General features: G+C 35.4%; 1 protein-coding gene across 2 annotated transcripts in view; it reads right to left on the reverse strand.

Annotated features, from left to right (window-relative positions):
- Positions 1 to 536: 536 nt before the first annotated feature.
- LOC123527572 (neuralized-like protein 4) overlaps positions 537 to 23,118 on the reverse strand; it is a 34,717-nt gene continuing 12,135 nt past the window's right edge. The window contains exons 8-24 of one of the 2 annotated variants that reach the window (XM_053523517.1): positions 21,851 to 22,013; positions 21,006 to 21,248; positions 20,283 to 20,361; positions 19,198 to 19,367; positions 18,540 to 18,683; positions 17,650 to 17,999; positions 15,945 to 16,043; positions 14,750 to 14,881; positions 13,991 to 14,167; positions 13,378 to 13,536; positions 12,167 to 12,346; positions 11,480 to 11,561; positions 10,394 to 10,501; positions 8,696 to 8,834; positions 8,233 to 8,348; positions 6,777 to 6,924; positions 537 to 3,934 (exon numbers count right to left, since the gene is read on the reverse strand). In XM_053523517.1, the coding sequence (XP_053379492.1) occupies positions 3,730 to 3,934; positions 6,777 to 6,924; positions 8,233 to 8,348; positions 8,696 to 8,834; positions 10,394 to 10,501; positions 11,480 to 11,561; positions 12,167 to 12,346; positions 13,378 to 13,536; positions 13,991 to 14,167; positions 14,750 to 14,881; positions 15,945 to 16,043; positions 17,650 to 17,999; positions 18,540 to 18,683; positions 19,198 to 19,367; positions 20,283 to 20,361; positions 21,006 to 21,248; positions 21,851 to 22,013 (2,694 nt within the window). In that variant the 3' untranslated portion in view covers positions 537 to 3,729. Of the gene's footprint in view, positions 3,935 to 6,776; positions 6,925 to 8,232; positions 8,349 to 8,695; positions 8,835 to 10,393; positions 10,502 to 11,479; positions 11,562 to 12,166; positions 12,347 to 13,377; positions 13,537 to 13,990; positions 14,168 to 14,749; positions 14,882 to 15,944; positions 16,044 to 17,649; positions 18,000 to 18,539; positions 18,684 to 19,197; positions 19,368 to 20,282; positions 20,362 to 20,990; positions 21,249 to 21,850; positions 22,014 to 23,118 lie in introns of both variants that reach the window. The other variant, XM_053523516.1, reaches the window with a different exon arrangement.

Here is a 23,118-nt window from a genome sequence, read left to right on the forward strand (position 1 = left end):
GGGTCATCTACTCTTCATGTCCAATCATCCTATGAAGTTTCAACATTCTGGGTCAAGTGGTTCTGAAGTTATTGGTTGGAAATGGTTTTTCATATTCAGGCCCCTGTGACCTTTAACAGAGTGACCTCCAAAATGATAGGGGTCATCTACTCTGCATGTCCAATCATTCTATGAAGTTTCAACATTCTTGGTCTAGTGGTTCTCAAGTTATTGATCAGAAATAGTTTTCCATGCTCAGGCCCCTGTGACCTTGACTTCTGATGGAGTGACCCCCAAAAAATAGAGGTCATCTATTCCATAAGCCCTGCCACTCTATGAGGTTTGAAGGTTTAGGTCAAATGGTTCTACAGATATTGATCGGAAATGAAGTGTGACGGATGGACGGACAGGGCAAAAACAATAAGTCTTCCCCAGAGAGCGGGAGATATAAAAATAATGTCACGCATAAAACTGTACATTTTCAATAAGCCTTGCTCATCTGGACAGGAACTTGCATGTAGGGGGAAAGTTTTAAGGAAAAATGAAAATCAGATTCAAATATTTTCAACTTTTTAATACTTGTACATAATTTAACGCATGATTTTACGAATTTAAATGATTAAGATAGATTTACTCTTTAACAATGTCATATATTGTGTGTTTTTATCATGTCTTTTTCTAATTCTTTCACAGAAATAAACAAGTTCAAATTCTTCAAAAGAATGTACATTTATATGACAAAATTCAAATCAAAAGGGTCAAACACTGATAAATAAATGGTATCACAGTAATACGATAGAGGAAAGGTTTCCTCATCTCCCACAACAATAAAAGCACACTGAATTGTTCACCAATAGCACTACTTTAGCTCACAACAAGTAACAATTGTAAGCAACATAGAAATACATTGATTTCATTCTGCATACATCACCAACTTATTAATAATCTGAGCCGTGCCATGTGAAAACCAACATAGTGCATTTGCAACCAGCATGGATCCAGACCAGCCTGCGCATCCACGCAGTCTGGTCAGGATCCATGCTGTTCGCTAACGAAGAACCGTTAACGAACAGCATGGATCCTGACCAGACTGCGCGGATGCATTATGTTGGTTTTCTCATGGTGCGGCTCATTTTTGCAGTGTAATCAGTTAATTTCATTAGAATAAATCCTCAGAGGCATGAATCATGGACTTTTTATATGACAGATAGCGTACTTAAGAACAACATATGGCATGTATGTATGGTGAAAAAAGCCTCATTTTACCACAATTAAAGGGACATACCCTATCTGATGTCAAACTAAGTCTCGAAAACATAAATAACAGAATACATGTATTCGGAAGTATTATAACTTATCCCTAAAGTTTAAGCTATGCATTCCAGTCAATATCGATAAAATCAGTATTTTAAAGTATGTTGCAGTACCGTTGATCATTCAATAGTTTATGTAGAAGTTGTTGTTGTACAATTAATGGGTGGATAAAGATTTATAAAGAAGGCCTCTATATTGATTAATTGTGGTAAACCAAGAAGGCATTTTTCACCATAATATATGTCGTTCTTAAAATTTTATTTATTTATCATTTTACATCATTGAACACATTATTGTAGGGATAATACACGTTTGTTTTGTGTATTAATGTCTGCAGAAGCCCGCGGGATTGTTTGTGACGGAGACCGAAGGTTGAGGTCATAAACATATCCCAAGGGCTTCTGCAGACGTTAATACACAAAACAAACGTGTATTGTCACTATTCTTGCATAAAAAAACATTACACGACGACTTTATGCATACAATTACAAATACTGGTTCATATCACTTCACAATTTGGTGGACACAAGAACAATTTCAAGAATAATAACTTCACATTTCGAGTCATATTGAGTACGGACACAATGGGAGTATGGATGAGTACGTATGTAGTGTCAAGCTTCCAAGCTGTTTATATAAATTCTTTGAAAAATTAGATAAAAACATACCGACTGATACCAAAATCATAAATATGATTCCTAAAAACAAAGAATCGCACAGGTTACACGCGATTCTTTAACATTCACGGTTGTCTACAAAACCTGAATCGACGCCAAGTTCTAAAGGGGGAGTAAACAAGGGAAGAAACAAGTACGAAGATTGTAGGGGGCAGCGCATTTGGCTTTAGTTACTGATACAGCAAAACATTCTATGGTTTAGATTGCATCTTTTATGCTTCAAGAAGAGGTTTTTATGAAAGAAACAAGACGCAGATACCAGATGTCAATCTGCGCAGAAATACATATACGTCTCTGGGAAAGCATTTCAAAAATAAAAATCGGGTATTAACAGCACATGAACTGCCTTGTTAGCACACGATTTTTCTCCCGTTAATACATGGATGGATCCAGTGAAAAAAGTAGTTTGTATGCAAGAACTATGTTTCGAGAATATAATCTGCTAGATATAGGGTATGCCTCTTTAATGTTAAACATGTCATATTTGTAAACAGTGTATACGAGTTTTTACCCTTCATTAAGTGCACACCAAAATGAATGTATGAAAAAATAGAATTTTCTATGGAAAATAAATAAAAGTTCATTTGAATTAAGTTGGTAAAAACTTTTAATACTAATGTACAAATGCCCTAAACAGAATAGTCATGTATGTCAAAACATTCTAGATAATTTCTAAATGGTTTCATATTTGTCATCAATGCAAAACTGTCTTAAAAACAGAACAAAAGAAAATAATTCTATTTGAACCAATAAGTAATGTTGACCAGAAAAAATGCCCAATTTCTGACAATCCTGAAATCTGAACCCCAGTTACCATGCTTCGGATATTCTGGCATTGTCCAATTTCAGTTTTACATGAAAAAAAACTGTTGTTTTATTACAGCTCATTTGATATCCACTTTTTAAGATGTTTTACAGTATAAACTAACATAATTTATACTGTAAGTGTATGTTTTCCTTTTCTTTAAATCCAGTTATTGAAAATAATAGTCCAAAATACCCCTATGTACAGTATTTCTTCCTATATCACAGTCTCGTCAGCTAGATCTTAATTCCTGTGCAAAACTATATTTGCAAATATTATTTGAAATACCGCTGCAATATCTCTGCACACACGTTTTATTGTGCCACATTATCAATGCATCAAATGAGATTCTTCAAGAACTTTACAAAATGTATAAATTAGGGTCTGAAGCAGTAAAAACTGATTTTGGAGGAGAGTCTCCAAACTTAAGCATCCCATAGCTTAATTGTGACCTTGTGTCAAAACATGAAAATGACCAGTGGCAAGGCTTCATATTGAGATTGGTCACTGAACTCACTTTTATACTCTAATTATTTAATCTTTAGGGCAAGAAATTTCTAAACTGGCTTACAATTCTAAAAAGTTATCGGATATGATTTTATATTCAATGTATTAAAAACCTAAAATTGTGTTATTAAGACTATCAAGCAAACAAACTTTACCCACAATTCACCATTCTCACTTTCACTTTTTACAAGTCAAAATTTACCATCTCTAGTATGTAAATATTGATAAGTTTCACAAAATGGTACATTTGGTAAGAACTGCACCCCATTTAGGTTAATTGATGAAAAGCACCTCTGTTGAATATTTCATGAAAACTCTGGTAAGATTGGTGAAAATCTGCAACCAAGTTCGGCTGCTATGGCGAAATCATTAAATCTATCTGATGGATCTGGTGGCAACCCCACCCGAGCAAATTACAAGCAGCACACTTTGTCAACAGCAATAGGGTCATTCCACTCGCATCAACAAACTATGTAGTAATACTGATCCTCTTTCCTTTGTCGACCATTCTATTTCATTGTTACTGATCTCGGGGTCTATCGGCTCGTTTGCACCAATTGACTGTGGTCCGACTTTATACGAGCCTGGTTTAACGTAAACTTGGAATGCCACTCGAACATGATGAACTTTCCTGGTTTTAGGGTCAATAACTCTGTTGAAAAATGAAAGTGTGTTAAATTTGAAATAAAAGAGAAACGTTAGTTTGTGCAGTTTTCCCAACCTGTCTAACCAGTGACATAACAAGAGCTGTCCGTAAGACAGCCAAGCTCGACTATTCGAAATATTGTCACAGAAGCAGGAAATTTTTACCCAAAATGTTAAATATCAAAAGAGTTTTAAGTTCGAAAGGGGACATAATTTGACCAAAATGCATATCAGAGTTATGGGACTTGATGCTATCAACTAGTTTTATAACCCCGAAGAAACATGTTAAGTTTCAATTCCATATCTGCATTAGTTTTGGGATAGTAACTTGCATGTAAAACTTTAACAAGAATTTTCTAAGTCCAAAAGGGGGCATAATTTGCTCAAAATACATGTTAAGAGTTATGGAACTTGAAACAGAGAGGTTGGTAATTGACCTAGAAAAAGAATAAATAAGTTTCAAAGCTATATGCCTTTTGGTAATAGCTGTATGTACTTGCACGCAAAACTTTAACCAGGATTTCTAAGTCCAAAAGGGGGCATAATTTGCTCAAAATACATGTCAGAGTTATGGGACTTGATTCAATCAACAAGTTTTATAACCCCGAAGACACATGTGAAGTTTCAATTTAATATCTGTAGTAGTTTTGGAGATAGTAACTTGCATGTAAAACTTTAACCAGGATTTTCTAAGTCCAAAAGGGGGCATAATTTGCCCAAAATACATGTCAGAGTTATGGGACTTGACCCAGTGAGGTAGGTAATTGATCTAGAAAAAGAAAAAATAAGTTTCAAATCTATATGCCTTTTAGTAACAGCTGTATGTACTTGCACGCAAAACTTTAACCAGAATTTTCTAAGTCCAAAAGGGGGCATAATTTGCTCAAAATACATGTCAGAGTTATGGGACTTGACCCAGTGAGGTAGGTAATTGATCTAGAAAAAGAAAAAATAAGTTTCAAATCTATATGCCTTTTAGTAACAGCTGTATGTACTTGCACGCAAAACTTTCACCAGAATTTTTTAAGTCCAAAAGGGGGCATAATTTGCCCAAAATACATGTCAGAGTTATGGGACTTGACCCAGTGAGGTAGGTAATTGATCTAGAAAAAGAAAAAATAAGTTTCAAATCTATATGCCTTTTAGTAACAGCTGTATGTACTTGCACGCAAAACTTTCACCAGAATTTTCTAAGTCCAAAAGGGGGCATAATTTGGCCAAAATACATGTCAGAGTTATGGGACTTGACCCAGTGAGGTAGGTAACTGATCTAGAAAAAGAAAAAATAAGGTTCAAATCTATATGCCTTTTAGTAATAGCTGTATGTACTTGCACGCAAAACTTTAACCAGAATTTTCTAAGTCCAAAAGGGGGCATAATTTGGCCAAAATAAAGGTCAGAGTTATGGGACTTGGTGCTATCAACTAGTTTTATAACCCCGAAGACACATGTGAAGTTTCAATTCAATATCTGCATTAGTTTTGGAGATAGTAACTTGCATGTAAAACTTTAACCAGAATTTTCTAAGTCCAAAAGGGGGCATAATTTGCTCAAAATACATGTTAGAGTTATGGAACTTGACCCAGTGTGGTTGGTAATTGACCTAGAAAAAGAATAAATAAGTTTCAAAGCTATATGCCTTTACATGATAGCTGTATGTACTTGCATGCAAAAACTTAACCAAGGTGTGACGCCGACGCCGACGCCAGGGTGAGTAGAATAGCTAGACTATTCTTCGAATAGTCAAGCTAAAAACCAACATCCAGAATTAATACACCATTTGAACAGTAAGATGCAATGTTAATGAAAGTGGTTAATGAAATCCATGCATGAATGACAAAGATATGGACCGGACACGCCCATCAATGCACTATCATGAAAAATGACGTTTAACGTCTAAGTGTGACCTTGGTGTTTGAGTTATGGACCTGGGTCTTGCGCACGACACGTCGTCTTACTGTGGTACACATTCATGCCAAGTTATTTGAAAATCCATCCATGGTTGACAAAGATATGGACCGGACACGCCCATCAATGCACTATCCTTTAATGTCTAAGTGTGACCTTGACCTTTGAGCTACGGACCTGGGTCTTGCGCGCGACACGTCGTCTTACTGTGGTACACATTCATGCCAAGTTATCTGAAAATCCATCCATCGATGACAAAGATATGGACCGGACACGCCCATCAATGCACTATCCTTTAATGTCTAAGTGTGACCTTGACCTTTGAGCTACGGACCTGGGTCTTGCGCGCGACACGTCGTCTTACTGTGGTACACATTCATGCCAAGTTATTTGAAAATCCATCCATCGATGACAAAGATATGGACCGGACACGACCATCAATGCACTATCCTTTAATGTCTAAGTGTGACCTTGACCTTTGAGCTACGGACCTGGGTCTTGCGCGCAACACGTCGTCTTACTGTGGTACACATTCATGCCAAGTTATTTGAAAATCCATCCATCGATGAAAAAGATATGGACCGGACACGAAAATTGCGGACAGACTGACAGACTGACAGACCGACAGACGGTTCAAAAACTATATGCCTCCCTTCGGGGGCATAAAAACATTTTAAAAAATTTAAACCTGTGTGAACAGTTAACACTGTGTAATTGTTCAATTTCACTGGCATAGTATTTCATATATATGTCAAATGCTCTCCTTGAATTTCTTGGGTACATGTTGAAAACTTTTTTATTTCACAGATGCAAAGTTCAAAAGTTTCAAAATAAGCTACTTTTACTATCAATCAGGAGACAAAGCATATTTGTTTCTGTAAGCGAAAATCTTTTTGAAGTTACATGTCCTCATCCTATGACAACAAGAAGAATGTACTTACTTATGTTTAGGTGAGAATTCATTAGCTCCAGTGTACTTCAAGGTAGGAGACAGAAAAATCTTATTGACTGAAGTGCCATCTGGCTGTGACTTCTCCGTGAAGACAGGGGGCTGGGGCAATAACACACTACCCCCATTTACGACTTCACCTGTAAGAAAGACAAAACATATATACATTAAAACAAGAGGCCTACAATTACTGCACACTGCTTTTGTTATTTTAGTTTATATTTTTTGCTTGTTTTGAAGTCACACAGACGGAGTTCAGGTCAAATGACAAGCTTTAAATACTAAGGAAAACCAAAGTTTCTCCTGCAGACATTCTTTTAGTTATATGGAGGCACCTCAGTACAACCACAGCCAGCTAAATGGCTTCCTCAAATGACACGTGTAGGGAAAAACCTGTAGAAGTAAAAGGCAAGTGATTTGAAGCAATGCACCTTAATCACTCGGCCATAATGTCTCCTTTCAAAATACAAGAGGAAACACTTACCTATTAAGCAAATCTGAGTTTGTTAGCATGAATGCTTTTTATCATCCGTATTAGAGTTACCACAGTCTTTTTAATCATGTTTTGTTCTTTGGATTTCACATAAGAATTTATACATTACTGGTAACATCTTCTACTGTAAATTTTCTTCTGACTTAAGACAAAACAAGAGGACCATGATGGTCCTGAATCGCTCACATCTTCCCACATGATCCAGTTTTGAGTATGACAAAAAAATCATCAAAACATCGCAGACAAGATTCACCTTATCAAGGGTTTCATTTTCTCTAGATAGATATTTATTAATTAAACAGACAAGCTCGGATCAAATACAAATAGAGATTTGGTTCTATATTATACCAGATTTATAAAGCACTTTTTCATTATAAACACAGCATTTACATACTAAGGCAACTACCCAGGATGTCAAATTCATCCTCTACTAGTAAAGATAATCAACAGCCTGATCAGAGGGACAGATCAAGAGAATTTTTTATCAAATACAGGCATGTCCAGCTAACTTAAACTAACTCTTTTCGAATAGTCAGTCAGGTTGTTTATCGTGCCTTGTGTACAGCACCAATACAAACAGAGAAGGACCAGTACTTGCCTCTACGCCGGATGGAAGACACTTAAGAGCATCTCCAAAATTTCCAATATCTGGACCAGGATTCACACACAGATCTCTGGACTGAAAGTCAAGCAAGTTTCCACCAGACAACCCTGTACACAATTAATGAGCCATGCCATGATAAAACCAACATAGTGCGTTTGCGACCAACATGGATACAGACCAGCCTGCTTATCCCCGCAGTCTGGTCACGCTGAACTGGATCCATGCTGGTTGCAAACGCACTATGTTGGTTTTCTCATGGCACAGCTCATTTATTTCCTGAAACCTCGCAACATGGGAACATGTCCTCAAAATGGCTCACAACAAAACAATCAAATGAAATGTTAATGTTACCTGTAGAATGGAGATCTCCTGTGTCAAGTATCTTTCTTAAATTTTCTATTTTTGAACCAAAATATGCCACATGCCATTTTTCATAAACACTCCAGCCGTTTGTTTTACTGGGCAATCTGAAGTATTGGCAAATTGTTCTTTAGTTATTGATGAAAATCAAAAAAAAAATTCTACCTTTTCTATAATACTGTTAAATTTTATTTTAGTTTGTGTGTTTTAAGCCACACAACCATATATTAAGCTATTAGGTTAACCTTGATCTTCACTGTTTGCTATTCAGTTAGTAAATTTCCTGTGAACACCCCTTTGAATTATAAATGGCACTGCCCAAATTGAACGATAGACCAGTCCATTTTAGAAATTTAGCAGGTTAAAAGAAAATAACTTGCTCAACTTTAAAAATGTTTTCAGTTTCTTCCATACTTCAACAACTGATTTATTTTCTTTTCACTGTTCTACTCACCTGAGTTTAAACATGCACCAGCCGTACTGTGTAGCATACTGTTTAGGTGGATCACCTTTCCTGTGGTAAAGCTCTTCGCCACGCAGTTTGTGGCATGTCTCGCAGTAACAAACATGTAAACTTGTATCAAAATACCCATCTGAATAATACAAAAGCATTAAACTACAGTCAAAAAGCTCGTCTGTTGGACAATAAAGCTACACGAGATACAAGTGAGCCGTGCCATGAGAAAACCAACATAGTTGCTCTGCAACCAGCGGATGCGCAGGCTGGTCTGGATCCATGCTGGTGGCAAAGCTGCTATGTAGGTTTTCTCATGGTACAGCTCAAGTCTTCTTCAGTATGAGAAATATATTTAAAATTCACACGGTAACATATAAAAAGCTGAATTTAACATGGCCAAAGAAATGTACAAATAGATAATTTAATCATTCTTCTGTTCTGACAGAAACTATTAAAGAATAAATGGCCCATTTGTAAACCAGACAGACTAGGTTAGCCATTGTTTTTGCATCTGCCTCAATACAAAGACCAGAACAACCACTGCTTTTGCACCTGTCTCTAAACACAGATCAGGATAACAACTGCTTTTGCACCTGTCTCTAAACACAAACCAGGATAACAACTGCTTTTGCACCTGTCTCTAAACACAAACCAGGATAACAACTGCTTTTGCACCTGTCTTAAAATACAAACCGGTTAACCATAAAGTTGTAGGTTTACCGCTCTTATTCTAGTACTTTGTTTTCTTGATCTGTTGTAAGCTTGGAGACAACTTAATTGGTCAATATTAGAACTGTGATCAGAAATGGGCAACCAAAATTTGGAGTTTTGGGATAAGTCTCATAATTCAACTTTTTAACAGGTACCCTGATCATATTGTTTTTTAACTAAACTAGTGACTTGATAATAAAAACTCTCAAAATTTTTATCAAATAAAAGTAGAAATCTAAATGAAGTTTTTACAAATAGGCATTACAAATTATTATTATACCAGATTTATATAGCGCCCTTTTCATGATAAACACGTTCAAAGGCGCTTTACAGCCACACAGGGTGTGAAATTTGACCTCTACTAGTACAGACACAGAGCGATCTGACCAGAGGGACAGAGTGCGATAAAGCCCCCAGAACAGACAGAGAGAATGTTTTAGATACAGACGTGTCCGGCTAACTTAGCCTAGCTCTTTGCGAATAGACAGTCTGGTTCTTTAACGTGCCCAGTGTATAGCACCGTTATATGTGAAGCCATCTTTCCTGGGAAGAACCAGTACAGGCCTCTAGTTAGGTGGGAAACACTCAAGAGCATCACAGAAATTTCCTGTGTCTGGACCGAGATTCGAACCCTGGGCCTCGGGACTGACAGTCAAGCGTGTTACCACCAGACCATTGGCCCACCAAATCGCACTTGCTACTACCACTATGCATTTCTGTCAACAAAATCATGTACAGCCTAGCCCCAGCAGTATATTTTCTGAGTCAGTTGCTATTGTACCTGCACATTAAGCCATTTAATATCTTGTTTTCACTTTTAGCATTGTACACTTTTTATATTTAAACTTTACCTTATGAGATATAATTCTCTGACTCAGATAAGGGCCTCCCAGACATAATCATTAATAGTTGCTGGGTATTTTGCCATAGCTAAAGATATACAGAAAACATGACCCCCAAAAATATACAGATAACATAATATACCTGGCAATGACAGCTGGGCTTTAATTCTCAGACAAAGATTCTGGTATTCACAATGCCGTAAGATAGAACTTTGTTCTACAATAGGCCGGTGCACCTTCTCTTTTATAGCTGCAATAAAGAAAACATGGTAAACAATAAACTGTTTCCTACAGGTACAGGGCCAAATGTATCTATAATCCATACTGTGGAATCATTTATATTCCTGGGGGACTAATTTTCGTGGATTCAGTGGTTGAGTCAATCCACGAAATTTAATCCTAACGACATGTAAAATTAAATTCCCATTCATTTTATGTTCAAAAGTTGTAATCCATGAATTCATATCCCCACAAAATTGCTGTTTTGACCAAAACCACAAAATTTCATGCCCACGAAATTAAATGATTTCAAAGTAATTTTTACTGCTTTGAACAAGTGTCAATAAAACATAGTCCCAGAAATCAATACAGTTACATCATCACTCATCCACCCTGTAGCACACTACAACACAGTTTATAAATACAATATTTTGATCAAACCAATGATGTCCTATCTGAATGGTGAAACACCAAGAGGTATCAAATATATATACCTACCTGACACTGCATTTGTCATTATTTGTGATCACAGACTCAAAATGTCAAATAATAATATGAAAAGAGCTTATAATTGAGCCATGCCATGACAAAACCAACATAGTGGGTTTGCGACCAGCATGGATCCAGACCAGCCTGCGCATCTGCGCAGTCTGGTCAGGATCTATGCTGTTCACTTTCAAAGCCTATTGCAATTAGAGAAACTGTTAGCGAACAGCATGGATCCTGACCAGACTGCGCGGATGCGCAGGCTGGTCTGGTTTCATGCTGGTCGCAAACCCACTATGTTAGTTTTCCCATGGCATGGCTCAATTATAATGATGTGTAATAAGGGTATCTTGTCTTAATGATGTGTTTCGTATATATGTCTTGACCAGATAAGGATCCATAAATGTTGTCATCATCATATGCATTTTATAAACAATATACATGCTTTTATTCTTGTTCCCACTGCATTTTGTCAAGTGCATTGCTAATAAAAACAAATGATGACTAAAATGCTAGAACATACCATCATCTATATCAGCTTTCTCTCTATCCTCTACATATGTCTGTGTTACTGAGACAACATTATCTTCTGTTACTATGGTTACCTGTAAACAGAACAGTTTGTAAAACATGTGCCCCATGATGACCTGTCAGAAAATACAGGGCGAGTAATTTTCAGTCTCAAGTATGCAACAACCTTGACCTTTGATGTAGACCTCCTGACCATATAATTATAATCATAATTATAAAGTTTGATGGCCATAAGCCCAAAAACTTTGAGCTATATATCCCTAACCATTTTTAGTTAATACAACCAGTGTTCCTGGATTCTGTGCCAGTACTTAACCTGTTCTGCACAAGTAACTGTCACCTCAACATGAATTAAGACATATGCTAGTAGTACAAATGATCTTCCAGCAATTCATCACAGAGAGGAAACTCACAACCCAACAATCTGTAAAGCTACGCTCTCCCTAATATGCTAAGCAGACCAGCTAGCTATGCAGAAGGATGAAAACTGAAAAGATTTTGAATTATTAATAAATGTCCCCTGTTGTGGCTCTAATGTTCCTTGAGGAATAACCATACACAATGCTTTGTCAACAAAATTTCAACAAGAAGTTCTCCCATTTAAGCTATATAAATGATTTGGGAAGTAAGAATTGCATAAATAATTCCTAAATACAGAAACAAGATCAAGTTATATTACCTGTTCACACTGGCCATACAAGTCAACTAGACCATGACATGGACAAGGAATATCTCTTGCAGCGACGCCCTGGTCTACACCACTGATATATAGATGTAAACTGTTATCATCATCAACTAGAATACCAACAGTATCACCTATCTGCAACTTGTCCAAGTTGCGCCCATAATGCTCCTTGATCTGTAACAGAACACAAACTTATGCAGGATAGGGTTAAAAAGTAGTTACCAATTTTTCTAACACTGTTGATACTAGTATGTTGTTTTAGAATTGAAATAACAAGTTCCCAAGTGTGATTTATCGTAGAATTACCCGAGTTTTTCGTTCTTATGTGAAACAATACATCACGAAGGCTTCGTGATATACTCTTCAACATACAAACTCAAAACATTGGTTATCCTATGATAGACCATGCTTGAGAACTTATTATTTCTTATATATTTCACTGGTTGTTTTTCAAAAGATCTAAGAATTTGACCAATGGCAAGGCTTGTCTGCAAACTTTTACAATTTAGTTTATACTAATTTATTTTAGCTTAATTGTGATAAAAGCTTCAAGCTTATTTAAACCACTCTCAAGTCCGCTTCCTGGAAAAACCAGTACTGGTGTCATATGTGAAGGCATGGTCGTGACATTTTTACAATTTGAAGGCAGGACAAAATGATGACAATACCTTTCATCAAAACAAACAGCAACAACACTGGGATACATAATTTTAAAACTTTTTGATTATTATAATACAGGGCTGACTGCCTGACAAGACATTTTTTAAATTGTGGAAAAACAACTTTAGAAAGAGCAGCAAAAAGTATTGTTTCTCCTGCTACTAAACAACTTTTCATTCATACTGATTGTAAAGAAAAGAGTACCATAAACTGAAACTTTTAAATGAGATTAGTGTCTCAAAGGCAGGAATATTTATAACATTTTAGAATACAGTGAAATCATTAATATCTGCGAGAACTAAATTTCATGGACTTGTGGTTGCGACAATCTATAAACTTAAATCTCTGACATTAACACAAGAAATTTCAATTCATTTATCCATGTACTCATATCCCTGTAATGTTGCCATTTTGGTAAAAACAAATGGAATTTTATGCCCTTGAAACTAAGATGATTCTGCATTATACAGAACCAGTAAGCAACAAGACCAACATGTTAAAGTCTAACAAAACATGACAAACAGTAAAGGGAAAAGACTACTCACTTTTGAACCACTGGAATACACCTGGTCAGCCTGTATAACAACACATGACTTCTTTATGGCAGTAGCAGAGACAGGAAATGTGTACTTTTCTGGAGAAAATCCCAGGTACCCGATCATCAGTGACGAGCTCCATCGGGTATTTAATTTGTCTATTCGTACCTATAAATTAGAGTAAATTTGTTGTTACTTCAGTAATAAAAGTAGACATAAATATCCCCATTTCATTCTGAAAAACATTTTCTAACAAAAAACATTGCCTATTTCTATTGGTCAATTTTTACTTCCTTCCTCTTCCCTTACTTCACTAAGATCTATTTTTAGAAAGAAAATACATGTACTGACAGTTTTTACTGTCAGAGATTCAATTTCTCTGCATATACTGTCTCATTCAAAGCACTGTGATATTTACATAATGTGCAACTATGAAAAACCTTGTAATTAAACTTACTAAACTTTCTCCACATATACTGTCCCAATAAAATCATTGTGATTTTTGTATACTGTGTGACTTTGAAAAATATCTTTGTACAACTTTTTGACCAATATTTAGTAACTAGTTACTGCAAAGTAAATCAAATCTTGTCTTTAGACATTAAACCATTAACACACTCACCCTGAAAAGCTGATTTTTGACTAGAGGTTTATTAGTAACAGCTATGGCCTGGTTATAACTCGAAACTCGTTCTACAGTCTGGTTCCCATTGCTAAGGAGGATATTCTTTCCATGGTTACAGTGAAATTCTGGGACTGAAACACTGGCAGTATCTTGATCTTGGTCTCTATCCAATGGCTGAAAATACGGAAAAAACTTCATCTTACAACAATAGGGTAAAAGAAGTTCAAAGTCAGTATCATAACTTGCTAGTCAACAATCTGGCATTCAATACTAATTAACTTGGTAGCAACGTGTGAACAGGTTCTTTCAATTCTTGTCCAAAAACATCTTGCTTTAAAACTTTTAAGCAATCAGGACTTTCTTCAAATTGCTAAAAGTGGAAAAGCAAGCTAAGTTACAAAATTTTCAAATGTAAACCCTTCCAGGTATCTCAACCTTTAGCCTGTTGGCAGCAAATGATTCTGCCTTTGTGACTAAAGCATACCAAGATCTGCCTGTACATCCGTACAAGTTGATCATGGTGCCCTGTTCACTATTATTCAGTAAATTTTCAGTGAACACTAATTCAAATAGTAAATGGTACTGCCCAAATTAAATAATGGACAAGTCCATTTTGGAAATTTAGAGGCTGAAGGCTAAGATTATTCTGTTTTCTCCTATAAAACCTAGTTATACAGTTCTTTAATTGGTATTTACAAAGACATTATTCCTAAAAAATAAAATGTTCTGAAAAATTTAGTCAAAATGGAGGTTTACCAATGAAATTTGATGCCCAGTCTCTGACTCAACTGATGGTGTTGTAGAAGTACTGTCTGTTACCATGGAAACACTACTCACAACAGACACCGACTCTACCATACCATACAGGTCTATCACAGCAAACACATTCTGTTATTGAAATATAAAAACATGAACAGATTATCAGTATTGGATGAATCTGACATTAAGAAAGAAATCCATCAAGTTCACAAACAATGGGGTATTAAATTAATGCAAACTTGTAAATTTCACAACCCTGTAAATTTTTATCTTTTTTGCAACAGAAATAATAACCAGTTTTCTTAACAATAATATTCACCAATATTTCTGAAAGTACTGACTATTTTTAATAAATATTTTGCGTGACAAAAGCAAGAGCATTCACAGGAGACAAAGCTCTGTACTATTTTGATGTTGAATAGTGAAATTGGGCATATCTAAATAAACTAGAGCTATCACGTGATAATAAATTCAAAAGGGTGCATAACTCAAGAAATACTGCTGCCAGCTTTATGACCCTTGTGTCATATGATGATATATAGGGCATATCTAAATAAACTAGAGCTATCACGTGATAATAAATTCAAAAGGGGGCATAACTCAAGAAATACTGCTGCCAGCTTTATGACCCTTGTGTCATATGATGATGATATATATATATAGGGCATATCTAAATAAACTAGAGCTATCACATGATAACAAATTCAAAAGGGGGCATAACTCAAGAAATACTGCTGCCAGCTTTATGACCCTTGTGTCATATGATGTGTTTAATGATAATGTGGAACTAACATTCACAAAGATAGAAATGAAGTACTTGAAAACCAACACACAATTCTAAGTATAAGGAAGGAACAATTCATGAAACACTTGTGCAAAACTTATGGCTCTTGTGTCATAATATTAAATGTTATTGGTGATGATAAGGATCAGTTACTCTAAGTTTGAAGCAAAAACATCATGTTAAACAGAGATGATGTGAAAAAGCTCTGAACATGGATGCCACAGTAAGAGTGAGTAGGATAGCTCTCCATATACTAAAATCAAACTAAAAACAACATGTTACAAACATCCAACAAGCCATTTTTATCTGAAAATGAAAAGTCTTTAATCAAAACTCTGTGAACGTTTTGCAAAGCTAAAATATTTATTAAGTAGAACTTATTGGCCTGTGACATGAATTGTGGATTACCTTTGGTATATTAGAAGCAGCAATCCCTAGGTTCTCACCATTGAGATATAAATGCATTGTACCATCCTGACTTCTACCAATACCTACTTTATTACCCACCTGAAATATCATAATATACAATGACAACCTATATGATGTCACTGAAACTAATTTAGCGGTGACACGAGAAAACCAACATAGTGGGTTTGCGACCAGCACAGTCTGGTCAGGATCCATGCTGTTTGCTTTCAAAGCCTATAGTGATTAGAGAAATTGTTAGCAAACAGCATGGATCCTGACCAGACTGCGCGGATGCGCAGGCTGGTCTGGATCGATGCTGGTCGCAAAGCCACTATGTTGGTTTTCCCATGGCAAGGCTCATTTAAAGAACTATCAAATTAGACTCACAACAAAAAAAGTCTTTATATTTAAAGAATTTAAAGAACTGAAAAACAATATAAATCAAAACTAGCTATAATTTCTTGTGAAATTACCAAGCCATTTTCAGATCAACTTACCAAACATTCACTTAAACTGGTTAGTACCTTGCTACTTATGAGGTAAATCTGGAATATACTGCCTTCATCAAAAAGCAAGATCTAAGTATATTGTAAGAATTTGCTCTATGTCACCATTTCTGTTTCAAGTCTAGCTTATTTCATGCAGTTTTAAATGATCTATTATTAACATGATTTTAAATGTTTTTCAGTTACAAATGAAAATTTGAATCGACATTTGCACATGTGTATTACTATGAAAACAAAACCACAAGACAAAACTTACAAGTAGTAATCTTAGGTCAATAAAACATATATAAATTACTGTATATGTAAGCTTAAACTAACAATAAAAGAATTATTTGAGCCGTGCCATGAGAAAACCAACATAGTGGGTTTGCGACCAGCATGGATCCAGACCAGCCTGCGCATCCGCGCAGTCTGGTCAGGCTCCATGCTGTTCACTTTTAAAGCCTATTGGAATTGGAGAAACTGTTAGCGAACAGCATGGATCCTGACCAGACTGCGCGGATGCGCAGGCTGGTCTGGATCCATGCTGGTCGCAAAGCCACTATGTTGGTTTTCTCATGGCACGGCTCATTTAAAATCAAAACAAACAGTGGGGTAATGTTCTCTGTATAACTGGTTAAATTCTGCATAGATAAGACTGTTACTTTCAGTTTAGCGTCATTTTCAACAGCATTTCAGTTATGTTATGGCACATAGTTAACCTCACATGTGTTCCAGGGTTAAGAATCAGTACTAATGTATTTTCTGACAGTAACTGTCAACTTCTCCACAAGGATGAATATTTTTTAACAAATTTTTTTTTTCTCAGATATTACAGAAAACGTACACTCCATAGATCTGTGCTCTCCCTACAGAGCTAAGTGGACTTAAGGAGGTAAGAAGACTAAATGGGGCAAAACAAGTTGTCAAATGCAACCTTTTACTGCTTTCCTAACACTGGATTCAATTTCCTATTTTTGATGTTAAACTTGTGTAAGAAATAACAGTATGTCAAATATTTGACCTCTGGAGTTTTTAATAAGCTGTCAACTTCAATATACTTTTTTTACACCTGACAAAAGAAAAGAAGTTATCAAAAAAATTTTTTTTTCCATTTCTCCATAAACAATGAATAATTTTTAACAAAAAACACTAATGTGTCAATTCTAACATGTATGTAAGTTAAAACACAAATGGTTAAAATTTTCAATTTATTTTACCTCTAGGCGATCTAAGGACGGAGTATAATTCTCTTTTATTGTTACACCAGATTTCTTCACATCTGAGCTACTGACAATCCATGTCGGTTTGGACGTCAACTCTAATGAACTTAGAGGAACCGCTGACACTGGCGTTGTATCAGATATTGCCATTGATGTCAGCCCAATACGTAATGATCCTGACCACTGTTTACAAAGTTTCTCGATTTTTATTTCAAACACTTCGTCTTTTTTCAAAGGATCGGAACTAAACACAAGTGCGTGATTGAAATGGTTAGATCTAGATGCAGTTCTGCCATTTGATGTTAGCTGTATGTTCTTTCCACAACAATGACTAAATCTGTGACACTCTGAAATAGATACTTTTAACAATATAAATATAGTCTTTTATACAGTAGATCTGATATATCTGCCTCAATTTTATTTCCCAATTTAATAATGAGGTGCATTTTAGGCAGTGTTTAGACTACATCACTGGTAACTAGTAATGATGTCTTACATGTAGCTTGTTGATATCCAAGCCTGTTTTACGTTGGCAAGCGAAACTGAGAGTATTACCAGCAATGTATTTCAAATACATGTTGTTATTATAGTGACTTTCAAGCTTCAATGGTGTAAGAAGATCCCATGTGCCCATCTTACATTATATCGAGCATGAGTGATGAGTAACCAAAGCAGGGGTCATACCAACAGAGGGGAGAAGCAAGAGTTTTGAGGTCAGATTCCTTTGCCATTTGGCCACAAAGGCTCATTTTACATACATGTAGTTGGACAGTTATCTTGACTACAACAACTTTTCATACCTATTTCATTTTTCATTACTTTTATAACCAGTAGTAAGAACATTATACTGAAGAACAGGACAGACTATGACCAAATTTATCACCTACCTGCAGAGCTAACTGGAGAATTAAAGTTTGGATGTTCTACGATAGTACGATTTATTGTATTGTTATCAGGTGGCATAATTCCCGAACCACTTGTTATCGAAACCTGTCCACATTGTCCATACAGATCTATCACAGCCCATACACCTGGATAATACATTATACACATAAAAATAATACAAAATAATCAAATTAAATAAACAATTGTGTCAAAATATCTTGTCCCAATCCATGTCAATGTCTTAGGAAAAAATCTTTATGAAATTAATGAAAATGAACTTTTGTTAAAAAAATGTGCATCTCTTCCTTTCCTCTTTCATCATGTCATTAACTAAATGTTTTGTAACTTTAACAATTTCATGGATGAAAACTTGAATTTTTTTGTTTGGTCTTAGGTCATGCTCACAATTTTGGTTTTGTTGTTTTAGTTTCACACTGTGATCTGGTGACTTTCCAGTTTTTTCAACTGGAGAAAGACTCCAGGTGCCCCTATGGGATTTATTTTGAGTCATTCAATTTGCCAGCATCTTTTTTCTGATTTAAGTAAGAATTTCAAACATTCAAAATAAACCAGGAATTCTTATTGAGTTGACAATACTTCAAAAGCCCTGTAAAATTTTCTCTATCAAATATTAATTTCACAATATTATTGTATACCCACCTGGTGGAATATCATAGCAGGCAACTCCTTGGTCTGTTCCATTTAAGAAATAGTGGAGGGTACCATCTGAACATCTCATCATGCCTATACGACACCCTACACTCACTGAATCCAGATCTAGTGGATACCCATTCTTTATAGTGGACCCATCCTGCATTATGGCTGAACCACTAATACAGTAGAAATAAGATACTTGGTTAATAACGCAGCAAAATTATGTTGATATTACAGTTCAGCAGAATATAAGGGTACTGTCCATTTCCACCTATAGGGTGCATTTCCTTGTAAGATGCTCATCCTCAATGAATTTGATATATGACAACTAAAAGTGCTTCTTACAGGTTGACATATAAGGTAGTATAAAGGAAAATAAATTTCAGTCTCAAATTTATACAACTTCATAATAAAAGAAATTATGGATCGAAGAGGAAGAATACGATACTCTTGGCAACCTATAAATTCAAAATGATTCTTTTTTTCTGCACTTCAAGGAGATCTGTAAATAACATACAAATTTACTTAGTTTGAAGAATTTTTATATATACTGTTTATATACTGTTTTACAAACTGAGGATTTGGTACACTGTGGTTAATAATGTTTTTTGTTTTGTTTTTTTATGTGTAGTGCAAACATGACAACAAAGAACAAAGTGTCAGTTATATATGGAATCATGTTCACAAGTATGAACAGTAATTGACAGCTCTCCCTTCTAAATAAGAGGCAGAGAAAGAAAACAAATTTAAGATATATTGTCTCAAGTAAATCATCATGGAATGCCTCGCCAAGATTTGAACCAATGACTTCCTAATAGAAAAATATCATTTGAGCCAATCTGAAATAAAACCACAGCTTTTGCTTTAAATGTCATAATTTCCCAAAGCAAGGTATAACCTTTTGTCATTCTAAAGTCACACTGACACAGTATGTGTCCTACGGCAACTTCTCCAGTTTTTGGTGGTGGAGGAAGACCCAGGTGCATCTTCGGGCACTGTTCAATGCACAGACTGGCACTTCTGTAGAACCACCAACAGTCCATCAGCCAGCTAGATGGACAAAATTAAACTACTGTAAGAGTATGGTTTACCTCAACATCCAGGTGTCATACTCTATATCCGTCATCGTATTCGGGAACTCGAGGTCCTCTGGTTTTATCAGTGTCACACCTGAAATTAACAGCTACGTACAGTCAGACCTGTGCTTTAGACCACATGTGTTCAGAGACCAACTGGCTCTTAAGGCTATTGATTTGTTTTCCAATCAATGAACAATTAATTACTTAAATGTGTAAAAAGAAATAACCTGTATTATGGCTCTCACATGTGTGGTCGTTAAACAGGTTTGACTGTATATTCACATGGGAAATAATATGTCTGAAGAACAACAATATGCTTGCAAGTCTCTGCTCTACATAGATCTAAGAAACAAAACAGTGTGGTCTTAACAATAACTATATTTACACATTTTCGCTTTAGTCCACTTTGTAGATTTAGAAAAATTTGACCTTGGTGTAACAAAACACCATCATCATATCAAACACGCAAGAAATGACCCAAAGAAATTACTAACCTCTCCTACACCTTAATGAAACTAAAGTAACACTCCTGACATTAGAAATAACACTACAACCCACCTGTTCGAGGAAAACCTGCCTTGACAGATCTGGACCTTTCTTTTCAAAGATTTCTTCAAATATAAATAACAGCCTAGAATCTGGCAAAATGGCAACAGATCACTGTCTGCCAAACTTGAAACATATTTACCTGGGATGTAAGAATATAATGCTACAACACACCTGAATGGAACAAACCTGCTTCGATAGATCCAGACCACCTATCGACCATTTTTTCAATGATTACTTCGAAAAGTTCGTTATCTCTCAGGGGACGGTTACTCATCACAATAGCATCATTAAACTCTCCTGTGGCGCTAGGACGTACAGCAGTGCGGCCGCCATTAATAATCGCCGAGTTGCTGCCGTGTATCTGATGAAACAACAGCAAGTCGGTGTCTGTTAGACTTGACAGGTCCATATCCTGAATGCTCAACGAATCTGGAAGTTACAAAATAAGAAGTTGAATATTAACCTTTACCCTGCTAAATTTCTAAAATGGACTGGTCCATCATTCAATTTGGGCAGCACCACTTAATACTCAAAGAGGTGTTTTCACTGAAAATTTACTGACTGAACAGTCAACAGCGCAGACCATGATCAGCCTGCATGGATGTGCAGCCTGATCTTGGTTGGCACTGGCCGCAAAGGCAGAATCACTTGCTGCCACCAGGTTAAGAAAATATACATGTAAGGCTGTTCATACATAAATTAGAACAAATGGATTAAAGACTATGGAAAATTGACAACTTGCCCTAGAAGAATTGCGAATAATAAAAATAGTTGTTTTAGTAGAGTTATGTCTAAATCTGATTTATACCCCAAACTATAAGCCATGTCCGAAATGGTGAAAAATTAAGTACAAATAGATGTTACTTCTATAATTATTGAAGTTATAGGTGTAGAAGTTTAAAAATCCTTTTCAAATAATGAGAAGAAATTTCACAAGGATTAATTTTGCTGAAAATAATACAAAAATGCAAAGTCAGAAAAAATGTTTATGTCTCCAAAATGTCTGATTTTACAGTAATAAGCAAACTTACCTGACTGGTCAATAATAGTAGCCTGAGCAGCCTGTCCATACAGGTCAATCACACCATATACATTTTCTGGTACATTACTGGCTGCGGCTCCCTGGTCTATACCATTCACAAAGAAATGTACAGTGCCTGTCTCCTTCCTTACAACACCAACTCTATCACCGGCCTATTACATATAAATACAATCATGCTGCCATTTAAAACATTCTGGTTTTAACATCAGATTTTACAAAATTTTACAAACATACCAATCAACATTGGCATATGAAGTAGCTGGCATATTCTTACATGTCTGATATAGACAATGTGACTATGTTTAACTAAAATTACTATTTTTATTAATATTTTACAAGCTTTCCCAACAGAGATAAGCCTATTCTTTTAAAACAAGTCACACCTTTCATAGAGACTGCATATAATTTCTACTTTCCGCCTTTCCAGATTGTAGAAACAATTATATATTGTAGGTTTGGTAGAATTCATGATGGCTTTACCTTCACTAATATCTAAGGAAAACACCAATAGTGAATTCAAAATATTTGTGAATAATAATCTGTATCATGTCTTAAAACATAAACATCCATGTTTTCTTAACACCAAATATGAGACTGCTAACCATGCAATCCTTAAATAAAGTCCAAGCCAAAATAGCCAACCTACAGTAATGTCTTAAAATTCCAATTCTAATCACAAATCGATTCTGAGCTAAGTAAACTGTATTTCCTTTATAAGTAATTTTTTCTTGTTTGATACTGGTTCAATGTCCGTTTCCAGCATGAATACTATTTTTCTACATAAACTTTATTTTTCAATAGAAATCCTATTTTCCAATATACAATCTAATTTCAACATAAATGCTATTTTTCAACATAAAATCTATTTTTCAACAAAGTCAATAATGTATCTACCATTACAGATTTTTGTCAGAAAGTGATTGTCAGCATTTAAAAAATCTTTGAAAACGCATCTCTTTCACACATGTTATATAAAATAACAAAATTTGAAATACTGTTGAAAATGGCGTTAAACCCAAAACAAACTATGACTAATGTAATTTAACGTTGAACATATTTTATGGATGATCTTGTTTTAATTACTGTTCATTTAGATCTTTTACCAATATATTTACATGTATGTATGTGTTCTTTATGTTTTTGTAAAGCACTTTGAACGTACAGATTTTGTATGAAAAGAGTGCTATGTAAGTGTGGTATAATAATAATAATAATTAACAACTTTCTAGCTATCATACCAGTGGTAAAAAACAAAAG

The sequence above is a fragment of the Mercenaria mercenaria genome, chromosome 14, assembly GCF_021730395.1.
Source record: "Mercenaria mercenaria strain notata chromosome 14, MADL_Memer_1, whole genome shotgun sequence".
NCBI classification, from domain to species: domain Eukaryota; kingdom Metazoa; phylum Mollusca; class Bivalvia; order Venerida; family Veneridae; genus Mercenaria; species Mercenaria mercenaria.